Here is a 19,486-nt window from a genome sequence, read left to right as displayed (position 1 = left end):
ATTCAAACTTATTTTTTTTATTTTAGTAATATCTGCCTCTTACTTTCTTGTATGCTTATTTTTAAATGTATACAATTTAAAATTGCTTCACTTTCTAACCGTTATTTGTGTGTAAATATTTTGCTTGTGCTTTTGTATCTGCTTTGCTGATTTGTAAAACAAAAACGGAAAATCAAAATAAAAATAAACAATTTCTCGTCACACTTTAATCGTCGTCTTCTTCATCCTTTAAAATTCCCAAGCGTCGCGCCACCTCTTTGACATTGCAAATGAACTCTTCTTGCACCAGGTTGAAGCTCATCGCCAGAAGCGCTATGCCGAAGAGCAAATATAGCGAACAGTAAGCGATGGACTGCTCCGATTCGTCTTTCACACCCTTAGCGGGCACGAAGTCGCCAAAACCTGCAAATTAATTTAATATTTTAAAATTAATACTCAAACTTAATTTAATTTTTTTTTTTTAATTTAGTTAATACTTATATATTGTTTTTTGTTGTTAAATTTTGCTTTGATTTCATTGTTAGCGAAAAACTTCATTTAATATATTTAATTAGGGGAAACTCTCCTACATTTGTGGCTGCAGGCACGGAGGCGGTTCTTGACCTCATCCTGGCCTCGAATGGGATTACCTCACTGATCTCAAACTGGAGGATCCTTGATGACCACTCCTTTTCTGATCAGAGGTACATCGGGTTCAATCTAGTCGGAGAATGTCCGCCTAGAACGTCTTTAGAAACCCTAGGAATAAAAACTGGGAAGGGTACCGCAAGAGGCTCGAACAAACTCTCCCACGCGCACCACGGGCGGACGCATTGGTCATCACCGACGTGGTGAACGGGTGAATCGAATTCTTCAGCTGGCAGTTTACTATGGGACTCTCGGAAATCAGAGCGTTGTACAGACTCTTATTCAACATGGTTCGTAGGAGTGGGTCAACTGACGACTGGGCATTGTATGAAACGGGACTTGAAAGAGGGCTGTCATAAGTCCTCTAGGTTCAGATGTATTTTCGCAAAAAAAACCGTTTCTCCGGGTTATCTCTAGGACGCAAATAGGAAGTGGGCCCTGAGTAGTGAAGATATACTTCAGATGCTCCTTGATGCTCTCTTCCCGTGCAATACGTCCTCTGCGGGTTATCTCTCGAAGTGCTGCATGATGAATGCACTTTGTCGACCTTCTGGATAAATGAAACTTGACCTGGGCGATCAATTCGTTTAAAACCGTTCAAGTACCCAGGATCGGATGACATCATACCAGTGCAGCTGCAACAGGCTGTTAAGGTGTCATTTCGGGGGCCTGAAGACGAGTCAGAGTTGTGTTCACTCTAAAGGCTGGCAGGGGCTCCCATGTTACGGCCAAGGACATTAGGCCCATCAGCCTCTCCTCCTTGTAAACATAAAGAGGAGCATTCCGAGGAACTATCTATCAGGAGCGCAACATGTTTATTGTAAAGGCACGTCAGCGGATACTGCCCTGCATATTATCGTGTTATGGCTTGAGAAAGCCGATAGGGTTAAGGACTTCGTTGTTGAGACCTTCTTTGATATTAAGGGAGCTATCAACAACGTCCTGCCAGAGGCAGTCGTTACTGCTCTAGACGGTATTGGGGTTGAATCAAACCTCAAACACCTCATTCTCAGTCTTCTGTGGGACAGATTGATAGAAACGTAATGGGGCAGAACGAACACGCAACGAAAGGTGAGTAGGGGTACCCCACAGAGTGGAGCTCTCTCTCCTCTTCTATGGATCCTGCTAGTTAGTGACCTGCTTAAAAAAACTTGAGGATTGTGGCTGCCGGGTTAATTGCCTATGCAGACGATGTAGCACTTATGGTCAAAGAAAGTTCCAGAGTACCGTGTACGAGTTGACATGGGGGTATCTCAGCGTCGTAACAAACTGGGCGGTCTAAAGTGGTTCTGCCGTCAACCCAAGTAAAACCGACATGGTTTTATTCACTACGAGATATAAGATCCCGGTGGCACCGTTGCCGCAAATGGGAGTCATCCGCTTCCAATCGGCTCATCCGAAATATCTACGGCTCATCCTGGAAAGGAAGCTTTTATGGAAGCCGAATATCGAAGAGAGAGCAAAAAGGCATCGATTGCCCTATACTGCTGTAGAGGAACCGTTGACAAAATGTTTGGTCTCTCATCGAAAGTGCTCATCTGGCTTTATGACATCGTAGTCATATATGTATGTTCTATGGAGTCTTTATGTGGTGAAGGACTCTAGAAAAGACCACATTTGCAAAGAAACTCGAGAGCGTTCAACCGGTGGCGCTCATCAGCATGTGAGACTCTTGCAATATCTTCCAAGCCGAGGTAGCAGCAGATCAGCTGCTCCGGAGTGCAGCCTCCTTTAGAGTAGTGCCAATCTAACCTATATATAGTATATATATATAAAACAATTTGGGTTTCGGTTCTCTGGTTGACGTTTTACACCTTAAGATATTTCCTGCCTTTGACTCCTGCTAGTTTCAAGAGTATAAAATGTTCGGTTGCACCCGAACTTAGCCCTTTCTTACTAGTTAAATACTAATTTAGCTCATAATAATTAATTAAATTTAAGAAATATAATTAAAACATACAACATACCGATTGTGGTTAAAGTTATGAAACAGAAATAGGCAGAGTCCAGAAACGACCATTTCTCCCAGTAAGCAAAAAGTACCGCGCCACCCAAAATATAGCTGATGACCAAAAATACACAAAGCCAGATCGGCACTGGGCGATCCTTTGGCGATATATCACCGTAGTAGTCACTCCAATCGTCACCATAGTTCGAGTCGTCATCGTAATCATAGCTGTAGCGGGGACGTACCTGACGCTTTACCGGGAAGCCCATGGGAGACATGATGCGCGGTGAAGGCGGCAAGCGTTCTATAACAGCAGTTTAATAAGGAAATTTGACAGGATCAGACAAATTCTACACTTTATAAAATATAAACTCATCTTACCCGGACGTTCTCTACGATACCGCCGATCTCTATGCCTGGGTTGATACGCCATTTCACGATTGTCGTAGTCATCATAGTATACATCACGATCATCTAAATAGTAATCATCGTATTCATCGTCGTAATCATCGATAGGCGCCGGTGAGCGACCGCGTTTTGTGTGGTTCATTTGAGGGTGAGTGAACTCGGGCAATTCCAAGCGATCGCCATAATGCGAGTGATGTCCAGAGTGTTGGCGATGTGGTGGCTGCGGAGATGCGTGACGCGGCTGATTCTGATGCGAATGATACGAACTAACACCGTTACTACGTTGATCTTTGTTATAACCATTTTTTTGCAGCGCCGAGCGGGGCATTGACTGACTGCGCGGCATGTGCTTGCCGCGAGGCTCGCGATGGTGATCGCGATAATGGTCGAGTTCATCAATTGCATAGCGATTGGGAATGATGGGCGTCTTGCGCACAACTTCCTCATCGACGGCGTCGTCGTAGTGCATGCGCGGATCTACGGATTTCGCGCGTGCCGCAGGTGGCGCATGCGGCACTGAACGACCGCGTTGCATGGCGCGCGGATTCATTCTATTGATTTCGCGCATTTCTCTCGATTCGCGTGGCGGCGCCTCGCGTAATTCATGTGCTTCACGTGCGTCATGCCGTAACGAGTGCGGTGTTGGACCAATGTCGCGACGTGCGCTTGATCCGCGCACCGATCGCATGCTGTGTGAGCGCTTTGCTTGTGGCGCGTTAAGATCTTCAAAGGAATCTGGTCGCTGTTTGGGATGCCCTAGGTAACGCTCACGCTCAACCGTGTGTCGACCGCGCATGCTTTCGCGATTACGCAGGCTGCGTCCGAACCTTGAGCCACGATTAAGTGTTTGTGTCTGCCGTGGACCCTCATCGTAATACTGCTGGTCATATTGATAAGGTGGTAACTGGCGGCTGCGTTGTGAGTGGCTGCTGTAATGTTGTCGTCGTCCGCTATTACGTCCGCCTTCGTAATCATATCGCCCGGAACGCAAATCCGGATCGGAGTATGCATGTGGTACCCCAGCAGAATTGCCGAAACCCGAATCAGCCATCGAGCGCTGGGTGAGCCGCATTGAACGGCGTATGGGTGGCGGCTGTGAACGTGAAGTATACCGTTGGCCGCGTCCAGAACGTTGTCGTGGTCGGCGTGGGCGTCGCGCAGCGCGTGTGCAAACATAGCAACAAACTCGCCAATATATGAATCTTTGTGGAACATTAAATACCAATTTTGTATGTTATTGTTGTTAAAGTGTATAATAACTGAGTACCTACCTAAAAGAAGTGGCCATTACATCTCCAATATTGGACAGACATAGCAACATAAGTGGTATGCCCACAATGGCATAGAAAATGGTTGTAACTTTACCCCAGTCCGTCCGCGGTGATATATGTCCATAGCCTGGAAATAATTTGAATTTTATCGGTACATGATCGTGAGATGTACAAAGTTTAGTCTAAGTTTAGTTAGCAATTTTAACGTCTTTGTTGTCAAAACCAATAAAGGAACAAATCTTAATGGTTAAACAAATTTCGATTTATCTGAAATCCTCGACTAATGGAAATTATTTCAACGTCAGACATATGTTGGGTATACCCGGGTCAAGTCAGTGCAATAAAGTCGTCAGTCTACTCCATTTGTAAAAAGTCACTTTGGTTCCTCTAGAAAACTCAAGCTCTTCTGTTACATTTAGCATTTCCAAAGTCTTATTCACTGGAATACAGTCAAGTATAGTTTATAGCCCTCTGTAAACGACGTGTGATGCTCGCTCAAATATTTCTAAAGTCTGATATACGATGTTCATTAGCGTATTGTAAGAATGAAGCATCTCAGTTGGCATATTTTTAACGGACGCGGCGAATTGGCATTATAAATCTGCGGAAACCTCTAGGAGGTTTGCCGATAAGCGGCGCGGGTATGGAAAAAACCTAGGAGACAAAAAAGCGTCTCTAGCTGTCCAAATGACGTTTTTCGAGCTTTGACGAGATATCAGCCTATTAACCTAATCTAACCTACATATGTTATTGCAGGGATAATTTTTACGAAAACATCCGAGTAAAATTTGCTTTGAGTCGAGTTCTTTATATTCTTTTACGGATAGTATACAGGCTTCAATTTTTGAATGCTCTTAAGAAGGCATCCAAAAGACGTTCTGTTAAAGAAGTTGCGCAGTGTTCTGCGAAAGCCAGTTCTACAATAGAAATGTAGAATACGGGAATGTACCCATACGAATGTACATAGGGGGCAGTGGCCAGGGCCTTAAAAGCTTCGCAGACTTCGGTAGAGCTCCAACTATCGAAGCTGCAACGACTCGCATGAATCTGCATGTCGGGTGCAATGCGCACTTGTCCGACGGCAGCACTTGAAGTCATGCTTGAGCTCACACCACTTCATCTAGTGATTGGCAGCTAAACACACACTGCTACAAATGACAGCAGAAGGGTGTAGCAGAGATAAGTAATGTCAGCCCAGCGGTTGAAACAGTTAAGTGGTATAATACCATTGGCTCTTCTCCCAAGGGACAGCATTACCAAAAGTGTTAACTTCACCTAGAAGTTCAGGATTATCCTTGGCAGCAAGGCTGAATGGGATGATTCCACTCTCGAGCTACTGCTTAGGGATAGTACAATCAAGCGGTACACTGACGGCTCGGAAGCGTCGGAGGGAATCAATGCAGGAGTCGCAGGACCACGCACCAAACTCTCCATACCTATGGAAAGTGTTCCGAGAATTCTTCAGGCAGAAGTCTTTGCAATAAGTCGCTGCATAGAGATAAACCTTCAACGAGCTTAGCGCAACGAATGTAAAATCATACTTAGCGATAGTTATGCGGCACTTAAAGCAATCTCCTCTTATGAGATCAAATCGCTACTGGTGCAGGAGTCTATAGAACGGCTGAATAGGCTAGCGGAACGTAACCAAGTGCACCTCAACTTGGTACGCGGCCACAAAAGTATAGCCGGGAACGAACTGGCTGATAAGCCCGCCCGCTCCGCAGCATCCACTCACATATGACTTCACTAGGGAGGGTCCTCATACCATAAAAGAGCTGTTCCGCGAGGAAGAAGGAGTAGGCATAGAGAGGTATTGGCAACAACTACAAGGCATGCGGCACGCCAAGTTGCTATTGCGGGTGTTAATAGGCAATCAACCTACCTAGGGAGAAATTCAGACTACCAGTAGTATTTTGCACTGGTAACTGCAAGCTGAAGAAGAACTTACACAACATGGACCTAGCTTCTTTCGTAAAACACCCGCTAATTGACTGCATAACAGTCTGCAGACGTAGGTTAAAGGCCTTTGGATCCATATTTCCAAATAGGGATCACATGGCTTTATCATAGGTGGGGCTAGGTGAGTCTTTGTGATTTAGCAGAGGGCAAAATAGACCTACCATAAGGTCCCGGTACATTCCTCGTCTATTACTCAAGCAATCAATGGAGACAAGCCTGTATACTTACGAATTTGACCAGATACCCCTCGCACTACATTAAAGCAAGTCAAGTCTGAAAATTTTTGACACGATAAAGCTGGCTCTACATTTGACCAGAGGCAAGCCTGTATATTTGGGAGTTTGGCCCAATACAGCTGGCTCTACATTTGAGACAAACCTTGATATTTAGGAGTTTGGTCTGAGGCAGTTGTCTCTACATTTGATCGGAGACAAACCTACAATTGGATCGACATTTGAAGAGAGAGAAGTCTAGATATTTATTGGTTTGGCTTGGTACAACTGGCTCTACATTAGGTCGAATATAAGCATTGACCGGTTGTTGAAGAATTAGTTACAATATAAGCAGAAACCTACTATAATCAATTATTTCGTTTTGAAACGTAGTCTTTCAGGTGGAAATTTTGTATCACACAAATGCACCCTCAGTCTAGTATTTCTGCGGTCGCCCTGGTAAATCAGACTCTCGTGCTTAAATAACTTTGGAACTATTTGCTAATGTTTAATAAATATCTGACGAAAACGCAGTTGAAGCAAAATGAAGATGTTGCAAGTACCTGCACGCAAGTACTCAACCGAGTCTGTGTGGCTATGAGGTATATGAGTATGTGACAACGTCATGCCCAGCTCACGATGCCATTGAAAATTGATCAACCAACTGTAACGCATTGGGCAAGGCTCCGCATTGACCAGACGCAGCTCGCATATTACACACGGAGCATACAATGTATTGTTGTGAGCAATGAATTAATATTTCTTGCAATTGTGAATTTTACGAGTTATGTACCGCAATTATTGGATGAGTAACTCAGAACTTGCGGTTGATATTGTATATTGTATTTGTAGGTATATACTATGACACACATTCAATTCAATTGCTAAATTCACCAGTTTTAGCGCTTGTTTTTGCATGTCACCAGGCCGAAAGCGCAGGAAATGTGAGTCAAGCTGCCAACCTGCAACTTGTAATGACATACTGCAGACATAATTGGGGGGAGTTGTAAAGTTTTGATTGCACAAAATAATCAACTATTGCCTCTTGAATAGATGGAAATGCCCATTAAAGTGTTCTTAACATAAGTCGCTGGGCGGTATTCAGTATGTGGCTGTTTATATAACCATTAAGATGGTTCTAAAAAATATAAAAAAAAATCGTTGACACTCCCTAATTGGTTATATGATGTAAGATAAAAATTTTGCGTCTAATTACAGACCTAATGAACTTTGTAGGCAAGTCCATCTCCAACTAGCCAGCGTAGCCAATGTGTCTTTATTCGCTGAACGATGTCAATGAACTATATCACGTACAGCTTATCGGTCCATCGATTGCGCTATTCGCCGGTGCCAATGCGCAAAGGACCATAAATCTTTCGCAGAACCTTTCTCTCGAAAACTCGTAACGTCGACTCATCAGATTTTGTCATCGTTCATGCCTTTACACCATACAGCAGTACGATAATGAGCAGTGAGTTATAGAATTTGATGTTTGCCCTAGACCCCATACAACTAACAAATCTTATTTGTCTGAAAGTATTTACCCTCCTTTGATCTTTGAAAGTTGCAAGAGTTTGAAATATTCGGTTACGCCCGAACTTAGCCTTCCCTTGCTTGTTTAGGTTAGCTTAAGTAGGGCAGGGTTGATCCTAAATCGATGGATGTTAGTTAGACAGATATTGGTTCTGTGTGTTACCCATAAAATCCAAAAAGAGCTTACTACAAGTATATTAAGGCGGTTAATATTGATTTCAACAACTTCACTAGTCTCGCCAGAGGTGTGTCCACCGAGTTGTTATGAATATCTGTCAGGCAAAAGCCTGCCAGTAAAGGAGAAAGTAACAAGATAACATTTCCCTGTCTTCCTTCCATACAGCTTTTGTAAAGAGCGTCGCGTGTAAACCTACTGATCAGTTTTCAGGCAGAATACCTAGCTTTGGGGCGGGATTAACTTTCCTAAGAGCCAGTAGTTCGGAGCACCTCTTATGGTTCACCCTGAGCTATGTCGAAATTCTGGTTGTTGACCAGTGCTTGCTGAACTCACTGGATGTTCAAAACTGCAATGCCAGAACGTAAGAATACATCGAAAACCCGACTCGACCAGACTATATTAAGTTTGCCACGAAGTCTGTAACATCCATAAGGAAAAGTCATAGAGTCTATAAAATATTATATAAGGGTCGGCATGAAGCGTTGAGTTGATTTAGTCATTTCCCTGTCTGTATACACCCTCGTCTTTTCAGATATCGATCAGAAATCCAAATTACGTCCTTTTCTCCCTAAGCAGCAGCTCATTTGTCGGAACCACCGATATTGAACCACTATATTATTTAGTTATCATACAAACGGAACGATCAAAATCAAGATCTTGTTTGGAAAACTTTTTCATTTGAGGAGATATCTTCACGAAACTTGTCATATAATTATTGTATGGAATACTAACTGGTTCCTGTCTGGTGGCGACACACGCCCGCAAGATGGCGCTGACAGATTGAGAAAATCGCAGAAAATGCATAGAGCAGGACAGCAGGGAAACAATGAAGCATCTCTTGTGCACTTGTCCCGCATTGGCAAGACTACGGTGTAAGCATCTGGGGTCCCCACATTATGATACACTGGAGAAGGTATCGACAGTGAGACAGAAGAGCCTGTTATAATTCGCGTCAAGCGCAGGCTCCTATACGATGACTCCTTCTTTTGGACTTAGCGAGTGAACTCCATCGGGTATCGCAAATGACCAAACTTGTCTGTGCGTGACTTATTGGCCTCCCAGATTAATCTAACCTAACCTAAATTAAATTATGTTATATTTGCCTCCAAAATAATGGCACTCAAGTGGATCCAGTGTAAGTTATTGTACCGCTGAAAACATACCCCGATATCACTGAGCAATGCTTTCGAGTTAGGAGTCTTTGGCTGGAGGAAAATCCGGGTTCGTTACGATTATTTAGAACAGACTGCCGGGCGACCGAACTAGTCTACGGTTTTTATGAAAACTTTTATTAATGAACTTTCAACAATTAAGGAATATTGTTGGAATGGGGCTAAGCTAAGACACCACCTAATGGTTTTAAAACATTTGCAATCGGTACCTTAATTTTTTTACTTTCAAGGAAACTGTTGTTAAGCGGAGATTTTATACCACCCTAATGCAAGTGCATTCTATTAATATTACCACCAATTACAAATCGCATTATAAATAGTGTATAATTTAACAAAGTGAACTCTCAACACACTCAATTACATACAAAGGCACCCACACACATGGAAGTAGCAAGCTTTCGGCGTGGCGGACCGAAACATTTGTGTTTATTAGCTACCTCGGTCAGTAAACTCTGAACGAAACCGAAATTAAATGTCAACACTTTTATAATACATACACACACACAAGCGCACTTATAAATATTTACATTAATTACTAAATATCCGCATTCTAGTTTAATCTAAAAAATCAAATTTGGGAAATTTTTTACCACTTAAAACCATAACATTCAACACTGACCTTGCATAGTATTTTGGTTTTTTATAATTTTTCATTTTGGTATTAAAACTCGGACATTTTTGTTGTTTTGGATTCGCTTTGGTGCACTAGAGCGTGGAGCATTCGGAAAGCGTTGGCTTTCCACAACTAAAGTTCGCTCTCATTTATCGTCTAGTCATCAGCAACACTTTTGTTTTGGAGGTCAAACACGTGAGAATAAATCGGCTTCCGTTGGACAGCAACAAATGATGGTCAAAGCGAGTGGGGGTCCACAGTGAGATTTCAACATTGCAACTAATATATTTTGATTTCATTTGGAATTACAAATTTGAATATTTTTAACGGGTTATTTGAACTGTTTAGCTTGTATATGCAAGTGATGATAGTCCCGACATAAATTTTTAATCGGGAATCCTGAAATTATTAACTTTCAAGATGACGGTAACGTGCGAAGCAAAAATTCAGTACAGCTAGCAGTCTTGTTGATTGCAATAAATTAAGAAATAGGTTAGGTTAATCTGGTAGGGCAATAAGCCACGCATAGACCAGTTTGGTTTTTTGCGATACCCGATGGAGTTCAGTTGCTAGGTCCTAGATTAGTAGTCATCCTTTAGGGTGCCTGCGCTTGATGCGAATTTTAACAGACTCTGCGGCATCAATATCGCTACCTTCTCCAGTGTATCATAACATGGGGATCCCAGATGCTTACAGCCTAGTCTTTCCAATGCGGGACAAGTGCACAAGAGTTGCTACATCGTTTCCCTGGTGCCCTGCTCTAGACATTTCCTGCAGTCTTTTTGTCTGTCCGCCTCACCATGTTCCTACAGATCGGTACATATCCGTATATATTTCTGTACACAAAAAAACCGAAATTTCGAGACCGAATATATTTAACACTATTAAAACTTCGGGATTTAGTATGACTATTACCATCGCGATAGATGAAAAAGTACTGTATACATTTATGGATGTAAAAGATAAACCGAAATTTCGGGATCGAGTATTTTTGATACTTTAAAAATTTCGGGATTTAGTAAGACTGGCTTCATTGCAATAGAATAACAAGTACCGCATGTATTTATGTACATGAAAGATAAACCGAAATTTCGGGACCGAGTATATTCGACATTATCAAAGTTTCGGGAATTGGTATGACTGGCTTGATTGCATCCGTATGTATGCTACCGTATATATTTACGTACATAAAAATATCCCGAAATTTCGGGATTGAGTATATTTGACACTATAAAAATTTCGGGATTTAGTAAGACTGGCTTCATTGCAATAGAATAACGATGCTTGAGTATATATTTATGTAGATAAAAATGGTCCCGAAATTTCGGGACCTAGTATTTCTAATACTATTAAAATATCTGAATTCGATATGACTGACTTCATTGGACAACAAGTAGACTCTAGATAAGATCACATTTACATTTCCATGGCGTACATACACATATGTATATAAAAAAATATCCCGAAATTTTCATGACTCGGTATTTTTAGCATTATTGACATCACTAGACCACACGCACACAATAATTGTTGAATAATTTTGCCAATTATTTAAAACCAAAGTCCAATTATTGTTTTGAAGCGTTTTATCTCAATTCAAACCCAATAATCAACACCATTTTCGAAAGTTCAAAAACAAAGAATTTTTTATTCTGTCACACCACTCGATTGTAAATAAATTGAAATCAGGCAATTCGGAAATATTTGCATTTCGGAGCTACTTCGTATTCCGCACACGAATGCTTTTCAGAATAACAACAATTTGCCAAAAATGTTAATGCACACACACTCGCACCCATACAAATGTACAGAAATGTGTCCTCTGCGCCAAAGACTCACTTGGAGCGTTAAATCGCTAAATCTTTGGATGATAAAAATGATTTATTTGAACATTTATTGGGCATCAAATGAGCGGTGATTAATGGCGGCCTAATGCCAGTGACCAACGAACGATGTCGATTGCTGGCAAGCTTTGCTGCACTGAGGCAGCACACTCCCACACGCAGACACATGATCCGCGGACGGGATGAATGATGCATGTCGTCGATAATTCGATCAATGCAACGTTGCGATCGCTGATTAGAAATGGCTTAAACTGACACCCATATACATATTTGGATTTTGGGTGGTTTACACCAATATAACAACAACGGAGACACAAAACCACAAAGGAACGTGTCGGCATAAAGTCTTTAATGAGTAATGAAATTTTGGCTTACCATAACTGAATTTCTCTTTAAATGAGTGATTGAATTGAAGTTAAAACATACATACGAGGGCGATCCGATAAGCAATCGGTGTACAAAAGAAGCAACAATCCATTTAGTTTGATACAGTTGTCCCCACAAGATCCCAACTCGTCACGAAAATAAGGTTTCTAGAGGTCTGAGATAGGAAGTCTTCTGTCGGGAGGTCTCAATCAATTCTTTAGACTTTCAGACTCTCGGATCACTGTAGTGCCTTTCAAGCAGAAGTGACAGCCATTACAGTAACAGCAGATGTACTTCTCCGAAGTTCCTTTTGGGAAGGAATCATCCATTCCGCTTACAGAGCTGTGATACAAGCTTTGATCTCGATAACAGTGAGTTGTGAAAGCCCAGAGTGGAATAAAAATGGTCCATGAAACTACTAGCTCTTAACAAGTTTCACATGATAGATGACAATGAAAGATGTTCAACTGAATACTGTCCTATTGGCACTCACGTGGTGATGATAAAGATTTTGGAGGACTCAACTTGTCAAAGTTGCAGTGAGGCAGATGAGATGGAAACATATAGACACTTTGTACTTCACTATCCAGCTTTCGCCACACTAAGGCTTAAAATTCTCGATTACCATCCTTTCTACGAATCTGGTGGATTGGCTGGATTAGCTATAAGTCGACTCAATCAATTTTTGGCTGGTTTTACCCGGTTTTCAGGTATGCAACGGTGTTTCTACTCTGTATCTTGGGGTCCTGGGCATAACAACCGACAGGCGTTGAAATAAGATTATTTGATTTACCTAATAATCACCTCATTCATCGAATCGGCTCATTTCTACACAGACTTTGTAGATCACAGCTTATCAGTCTCAGAAAGCGGTGGTCGTCACATTTTCGAGCGATAAGACCGTATTTGCCTTATTTGGAGTAGTTTCGTTGAGTAAAATACGCTTCATTTCAATTGTGTTTTGATCTCTGGTGTATTCTAGTGGCTTTATGTTTCGTCGACGGTTACGAAATCAGTCAAAACTCCTTCGGACTTCACTTAAACAATGTAAAATATGTCGTGTTCTTCTCAAGTTATCCTCCGTGATATTAATTTTCGGGGAAACTGAGCGTGGCTCATCAAAAACCGGTTTACGTCCACTTAGAAACTCATTAAACCAAATTTTAAGTTCGATGGAGAAGGAGAGTAGTCAATTTTTACAGCATCCTAGTGTTTTTTCCTTTAACTCTGCTATTTTTCTTTCAAAAACCAGGATCTGATTACATATCTATTCCATTTTTCTTAAATCCGCAAATTCGAACACTTCAACACGTGGTCGAAACAAAATTATGATTCCCAATCCGCTTGTGACTGTAGTATTCTATGAGATTGTACCATGTGGTAATATCGCGTTGGACGGTAAGGCTACAAACTTAGCGGTCTACTCTCGTATATGCGGCTACATGTCACTCACCGTACTTTCATTGCTATGAATTCAGTATTTTTACGGGTTTTCTTCAGAAATATTCTATAAGTTTTCCAATTTTGCCTTAAGTAAAAATATATATAGAGTATATATCTACACACACCCATAATTGTTAACACAGAATTTTAAATATTTTATAGTGTAAAGCGTCTGCTAATGTCTATGCTTCGTACTGCAGTCTGGTAGACCACACGACACGTCTTATTATTCCCACCGAAAAACTCAACAAGCAACGTCATAATATCTGTGTGCACTTGTGGGCAGTATAGTCATCATTAGCATAATTATCATCAAAGTCAGTCATCGTCTTCAGCGTAAAAGTCCTCACTGCTGGTTGTGTTGTTTTTTCATGGGATTTTTAATTTTGTTTGGATATTTCGACGGTGCCGTAGTAAAACGATGATGATGACGCTACAGTTGAACGCTCGCTGGGTCGACATTTTTTATTTAAGTAGCGTGCGCCCAACTCATGCCAAATTACTCTAGCGACAACCACCGACGCGATCAGAACGCATCAAAACGCGGAAAAAAGAAAAATTCTTCTTTTGGCACAGTTTATTTCCAAAAACAAGTGCAAATAATAAAAAGTTTATTACCAAAAAACAAAAAATCAAACAGTTGAAGAGTAGAGAAACGAAATATTTACACAAACGATTGTGAGCGAAGTGAAATATTTGGAAGCGAAGGTGATTTCAGGAACCACATAATAATGACCAATTAAAACTTAATAAAATCGCAAGGCTAAATAACATAAAAAATAATATTATTTATAAAAATAAATCGACTTTTGATACCGTAACATATATACTGGAATGTGAAGGAAACAGTTTGAAAAACGATAAAATCGATTTCCATGTGCCAAAAGTGTATAACCGACCAAAAATAACGCCGAGATTTGGATATGGAAAATTAATTCAATCCAAAAAAATCTTAACAAAACCAATTAGATATAGTTTTATTTTGTTATTTTAAATGCAATTAGAGTGCAGAAGATCGAAAATTTTGTGTTACTGCGATAAAATGTCGTTAATACTTAAATTTCCGTGAAAGGTCCTGCGAAAAAAATGATTGCCGGACGAAAACAATTAGCTCTCAGCTTATCCTCTAGAAAACGAATCGAACACCTTATCGCCGATCAGATAACCACTAAGCGAGATAATATCTGTCCTATTGCAAAGCTGTAGATACCTTCAATGGATCAGAGAGCTTGGCCTCTTCTTGGTTTCTGTGTTAATGCTCTTACTACAGGGAATTCCAAAAGTGGTCCTGCGAAAAAAATGATTGCAGGATGCAAAGAATTAGCTTTCAAAGCTCTCAGCTTATCTCCGAGACAAAGATAACATTCCATTTGAGTCCCATTGGAAAGCTTTAGATCAAAAGGATCAGAGAGCTTTGCCTCTTCCTAGTTTGTGTTGTTCTGTATTCAGCATAAAGTTTTCTTACACCTTAATAAGAACTGAAGTCTGATAAAGCATTCGATCTAAATTTCTTGAGGATAAAATTGATTCTTCTAAGAAACCCTTTTGCTTTAAGGAACCGTAACACATCTTTGTTTGCTTAAATTCGAGTAAATTTTGAAGAAAAAGTGGATCGGGGTCCAATAAAATAAAGAGTCCATTCTTCGCATGGAGGCAATTGTTAGACAAGTTCTTGAGTTACTAAGCAAATTTTAATATTTCTCGTGAAAAATAGTGTAAAACCAGAATATCAATTTTTTTACACGATCTGTCAGATCACTGTGGGATTCTTCTTAATTGGCGTAGACATCGCTTACAGGGTTATATCCGAGTTTACAGCGGCAGTCAATCTTCCTTTCCGCTGTTTGGCGCTTATTGGAGATTCCAAGCGACGCCAGGTTTTTCTCCAACTGGTCTTTCTAATGGCCTCTACGTCCATTCGGACGACATGACCTAGCCAGCGTATGAATTGTAGAATTTGGTCTTTGTTCGTCAAGAGAGGACTTTTCAATTGCCTACTCAGTCCGAAGTGGCACCTGTTGGCAAGAGTGCCAAGTCGTTGTCGTGTCAACAGTTGCAGTCTGGGATTGGTTCACTTTAATTTATTACCAGTACCCCACGTCATAGTACTTGTTAAGTAGTTAAAGATTGTATTTCAATGTATCAACTTTAGTTCCGAGGCGGTTTGAGACCTGCCTCCTTTTTCTAAAGGAGATAAAGCTTACAAATATTACACGGTTTTGGTTATATTTGGCGACTTGAAAATGTAATCCTTTATCAGATTACTTCAGAATGTCCTTTTCATGAAAGTATTTAGTAAGAATTTTCCCTTTTCTGCAAGGATTCACGATATAAAGATTTGACAAACGTTTTTTCAATGGTCCAAATACAACTTTAAACGAGATTTCTCTCATTTCAGGATTCGAGGAAATGAATAAACTGCTAGTAATAGTTCTTTTCTCAGCGGCGCTAATATGTTGCGCACATGCAGCACGCGAAGATGACCGTTGGGTGTGGACCAAACGAAGCGACAACAAGGAACAAGCACGTCGATTTCACGAGAGTACAACCAGGTATCGGGCTGCAAATTTAAGACGTAATGAGCAAGCGCGTAATCGGGAACCAACTACCCGAAAACCACTGCCAGGTCAACCGCCAAACGATGAAATCGATGACTATGAAGATGATGTAAATACGAACGTTGCAACACGAAATTACCCTTACCCACCCTTCGGTAATGGTCAGCTATTTGGTGCAAACTTCTACCCGAATATTGGCGGTGGTTTTGGTGGCGCGACCGGCAATGGCAATGGTATATTAGTGGGACCTGGTGGGCCGACGGGCGTTATTGGACGTCCTCAACCAGCATATCCGGGTGGATACAACGGTCAGTCGGGTGTTGGATTTCCCGCACAACCAGGCATATTCGGTGGTGGTAATGCCTTAGGCGCGGGTGGACAGTTCGGACAAGCGGGTGCCGGTGGCTATGCCGGCGCAGAAGCTGGTTTAAATCCCGGTTTTGGTGGCCAATTTGGCGGTGTCGGACAATTTGCCGGTGGACAGGGTGGACAATATCCCGTTGGCGGTCAATACCCAATTGGGGGACAGTACCCAGGCGGCCCACAATATCCCGGCGTGCAATTTCAAGGCAACCAATTTCCAGCAGCACAATATCCTGGTGCTGGCGGTCCCCAATATACCGAAGGTTACGGACTCGCTTCGGCCGGTGGCGGTTTCCCAGGCTACCTACAATACAGCACAGGCGGTCCCTTTGGTTATGGCAATGCTTTTAACGATGCTGAAAGTGCGAATCGAAAACTGCAAGTTGAGGGCAAGAATGTGGAGGTACTTAAAAGTAGCAAGCTAAGCAAGCAGCAAGTGGATGACAAGATCAATAAAGGACTCACAAAAGTGCCGCACTAAAAAGATATTTCCCCTTAAATGCTGTAGTGTAATAATTAATTGTAATTTATTGTAAACTTTTGTAGCTTTAATTGTTTGTAGTCTTGAAATAAAAAATAATTATTATAATTTCATAAACTCACCTATAGTGGTGATAACGATGATAGAGTAAAAAAGTGAGCCCGCAAATGTCCACTGTGACTTCGTAACGTCCTCATCGCCATCCCAACCATTCGTTTTTATGGCGGTCACTATTTGTGTTTCGAAACCGGCTAAGTCCTTCTTTACATTGTTGATCCAATCAGTTTCGGACAGCACTGAGGCATTGTCGGAGAAACGCCAAATTTTATCGGTCAAGTTGAGACGCAGATTTTGAATATCTTTTTTAACCTGAAAAATTGTAGATTTAGAAAAAAATTGTTAGGAAAATATGCAAAAATTATCAGTATGATCGCAACTATCGAAACTGCAAAGACTTGCCTGTGTTTGCGGATTGGGGGGGGGGTGCCTAACAAGGGCACTAGAAGACATGCTGGCATTCACCGCTCCGCCTTGTAATTAATCTGTCACATATACAATGTTTCACAGCAGAAGGCTAAGCAAGGTAATCTCATCGCAACAAATGAAATTCTAAAGCGTTGAGAGACAACTGGCTCTTCTACCGACGAACAGCATTACCAAACAGGTAAACTAATGCAATAACTCCATGATTGCGCATCAAATTTTCCATACCTATGGGACATTGCAGGCAGCTGCAAACATGTCAGAACACTGTCTTTCGGACTACGGCAAGATGCCTCTCGATGTCTTCCATCGAACACCTGTACAGTGAGGCCCGTATGCTCCTATTTAAGGAGCAGACAGACGAACGCAATAAACTTCAGACATGCACTAACCGTCATTCACTTTGGAGCATGACACTAGTCACCTCATTGCATACCCTGCTAACCATACACATCTGACACCCTTCTTCCTCTGGTCCGACCCAGTCGAAACACTACGTTTCCTGGGCCTACCGTTGGATGGCGTCGATGAAAACTTATCTAATCCTTACCTTCCTAACGGGGATTAGGTACCCGTTACAACAACTACAACAGCTTTCGAGATTACAGCGGTTTTGGTGCAGGAGTGTATAGAAGGTTCGCAACCTGGGTGCCAGGTCATAGGAGCGGAACCCTGTATTGAGTTTGGTCCGCATACCATAAAGTAGCTGTTTCGCAAGGAGGAGAGAACGAGTGAGGAAAGTTATTGACAACCACTCACAGGCATGGGTCAAGTAAAGTTGCTAATGGGTGGCTACAAACTCACAAGGTTTAAAAGTAAACTCAACCTACCCAGACTGGCATTTTACATTGGGCTCAAGAAGTACCTGTTTAACACATGGGTGGTGTGCTCTATGAGCAAAAGGAAGCATTGGTCCATATGTCCATAATGACGCGCGGCGGTCATTTGCCCGAAATTTTTTTTTAAACAGTATAGCAAATCCATATTTTTTTTGTATTTTAATAAACCTTATTTTTTGTCCATAACACAAAATTATATGCGTTTTATTTCTGCTTGAAAACTACATGTCTAAAAATAACACCCTTTATATGGTATTTCGTTTCGAACTGAGACTAGTTAAATACAGACGTTTCTTCACAATTCTTCAGATTTTTCAAAAAAAAAAATTGTAATGCGTAAAAAATTCTTAAGCAAATCCCACTCACTTCGATTTCGTGTGGCTTTTCCAGATGTTGGAATAGGTAAGCGCCTCCAACACAATACGACACCACCATCAGTACGAGAATCACGTGCGACACCACGCATGAAATCACTTTCCATGAGAAACAAATTGCCGTTATACATTTTCCACGGGTCGGCTTTTGATCCAACATATGTGGCGGTAAGGATTGAGCACGCCGCGACGACATGGTGGCGGCAACTATTTATTTTTCCACTTCTTTTCAATGTGTGCTTCTTATTGATAATAAATTGCACGAGCGCATATTCAACACAAATCGCAACTAACGGTTATTTTTTTGGAAACAATAGCACTTATATATAATTTAGATATGTATGTGTGCACATACTTATATGTAGGTGTGGCAATATACGTATAAACATGCAATATGTTTTGAAAATCACGCTGTGCAACTTGTGCAACTTGTGCGTTTATCACAACGAGCAGATCATCGCAACCTACAGCACACGGTGCACACACACACGCACACGCTTGGAGAGGAAAATCGAATTTCGTTTATTTTAAAATCGTGCACACTACTTGTTGCTAAATTTGTTGTATATTTTGTATATTTTTGGTGAGATGGGAACTACTAGTGTCTGCCGCTAATGAGACACAAAGGAACCGACACAAGCGCACACACAAAGTAAGTTGTAGAAGATATTCTATGGATACACACACGCAATGTCGAATATTGCACAAATGATTTGGGGAAAATTTTGGAATATTTAATCTCACTTAACACTGTTAAAATAAAATAAATTGCACTTTTTACTTAAGTAAGTATTTCTCCAACAAAAACTTAAAA

General features: G+C 41.3%; 2 protein-coding genes across 2 annotated transcripts; one reads left to right on the top strand and one right to left on the bottom strand.

The window, feature by feature from the left end:
* Positions 1-141: 141 nt before the first annotated feature.
* Positions 142-19,006, bottom strand: LOC120777554. Its single transcript, XM_040108942.1, has 6 exons — positions 18,665-19,006; positions 17,099-17,345; positions 4,255-4,381; positions 2,957-4,185; positions 2,595-2,879; positions 142-402 (listed from the first exon to the last, which is right to left on the bottom strand). The coding sequence occupies exons 1-6, from the start codon at positions 18,866-18,868 to the stop codon at positions 206-208; spliced, it is 2,289 nt and encodes a 762-aa protein (XP_039964876.1). The 5' UTR covers positions 18,869-19,006; the 3' UTR covers positions 142-205.
* LOC120777555 (glycine-rich cell wall structural protein 1.8) lies at positions 14,092-17,007 on the top strand. Its single transcript, XM_040108944.1, has 2 exons — positions 14,092-14,282; positions 15,973-17,007. The coding sequence occupies exon 2, from the start codon at positions 15,984-15,986 to the stop codon at positions 16,974-16,976; it is 993 nt and encodes a 330-aa protein (XP_039964878.1). The 5' UTR covers positions 14,092-14,282; positions 15,973-15,983; the 3' UTR covers positions 16,977-17,007.
* Positions 19,007-19,486: the final 480 nt, after the last annotated feature.

Source organism: Bactrocera tryoni, chromosome 5 (assembly GCF_016617805.1).
Source record: "Bactrocera tryoni isolate S06 chromosome 5, CSIRO_BtryS06_freeze2, whole genome shotgun sequence".
NCBI classification, from domain to species: domain Eukaryota; kingdom Metazoa; phylum Arthropoda; class Insecta; order Diptera; family Tephritidae; genus Bactrocera; species Bactrocera tryoni.
This window is presented reverse-complemented; position numbering and strand designations above follow the sequence as displayed.

What these genes read in the sequence shown, in the direction of transcription:
- LOC120777555 (XM_040108944.1), top strand. Translation starts at nt 15,984, where the DNA reads ATGAATAAACTGCTAGTAATAGTTCTTTTCTCAGCGGCGCTAATATGT.
- LOC120777554 (XM_040108942.1), bottom strand. Translation starts at nt 18,868, where the DNA reads ATGTCGTCGCGGCGTGCTCAATCCTTACCGCCACATATGTTGGATCAA. An exon ending in AAAAGCCACACGAAATCGAA is followed by an intron (nt 17,346 to 18,664) that starts GTGAGTGGGATT and finishes ACAATTTTTCAG; the next exon opens with GTTAAAAAAGATATTCAAAA. An exon ending in GTATCGTAGAGAACGTCCGG is followed by an intron (nt 2,880 to 2,956) that starts GTAAGATGAGTT and finishes CTGCTGTTATAG; the next exon opens with AACGCTTGCCGCCTTCACCG.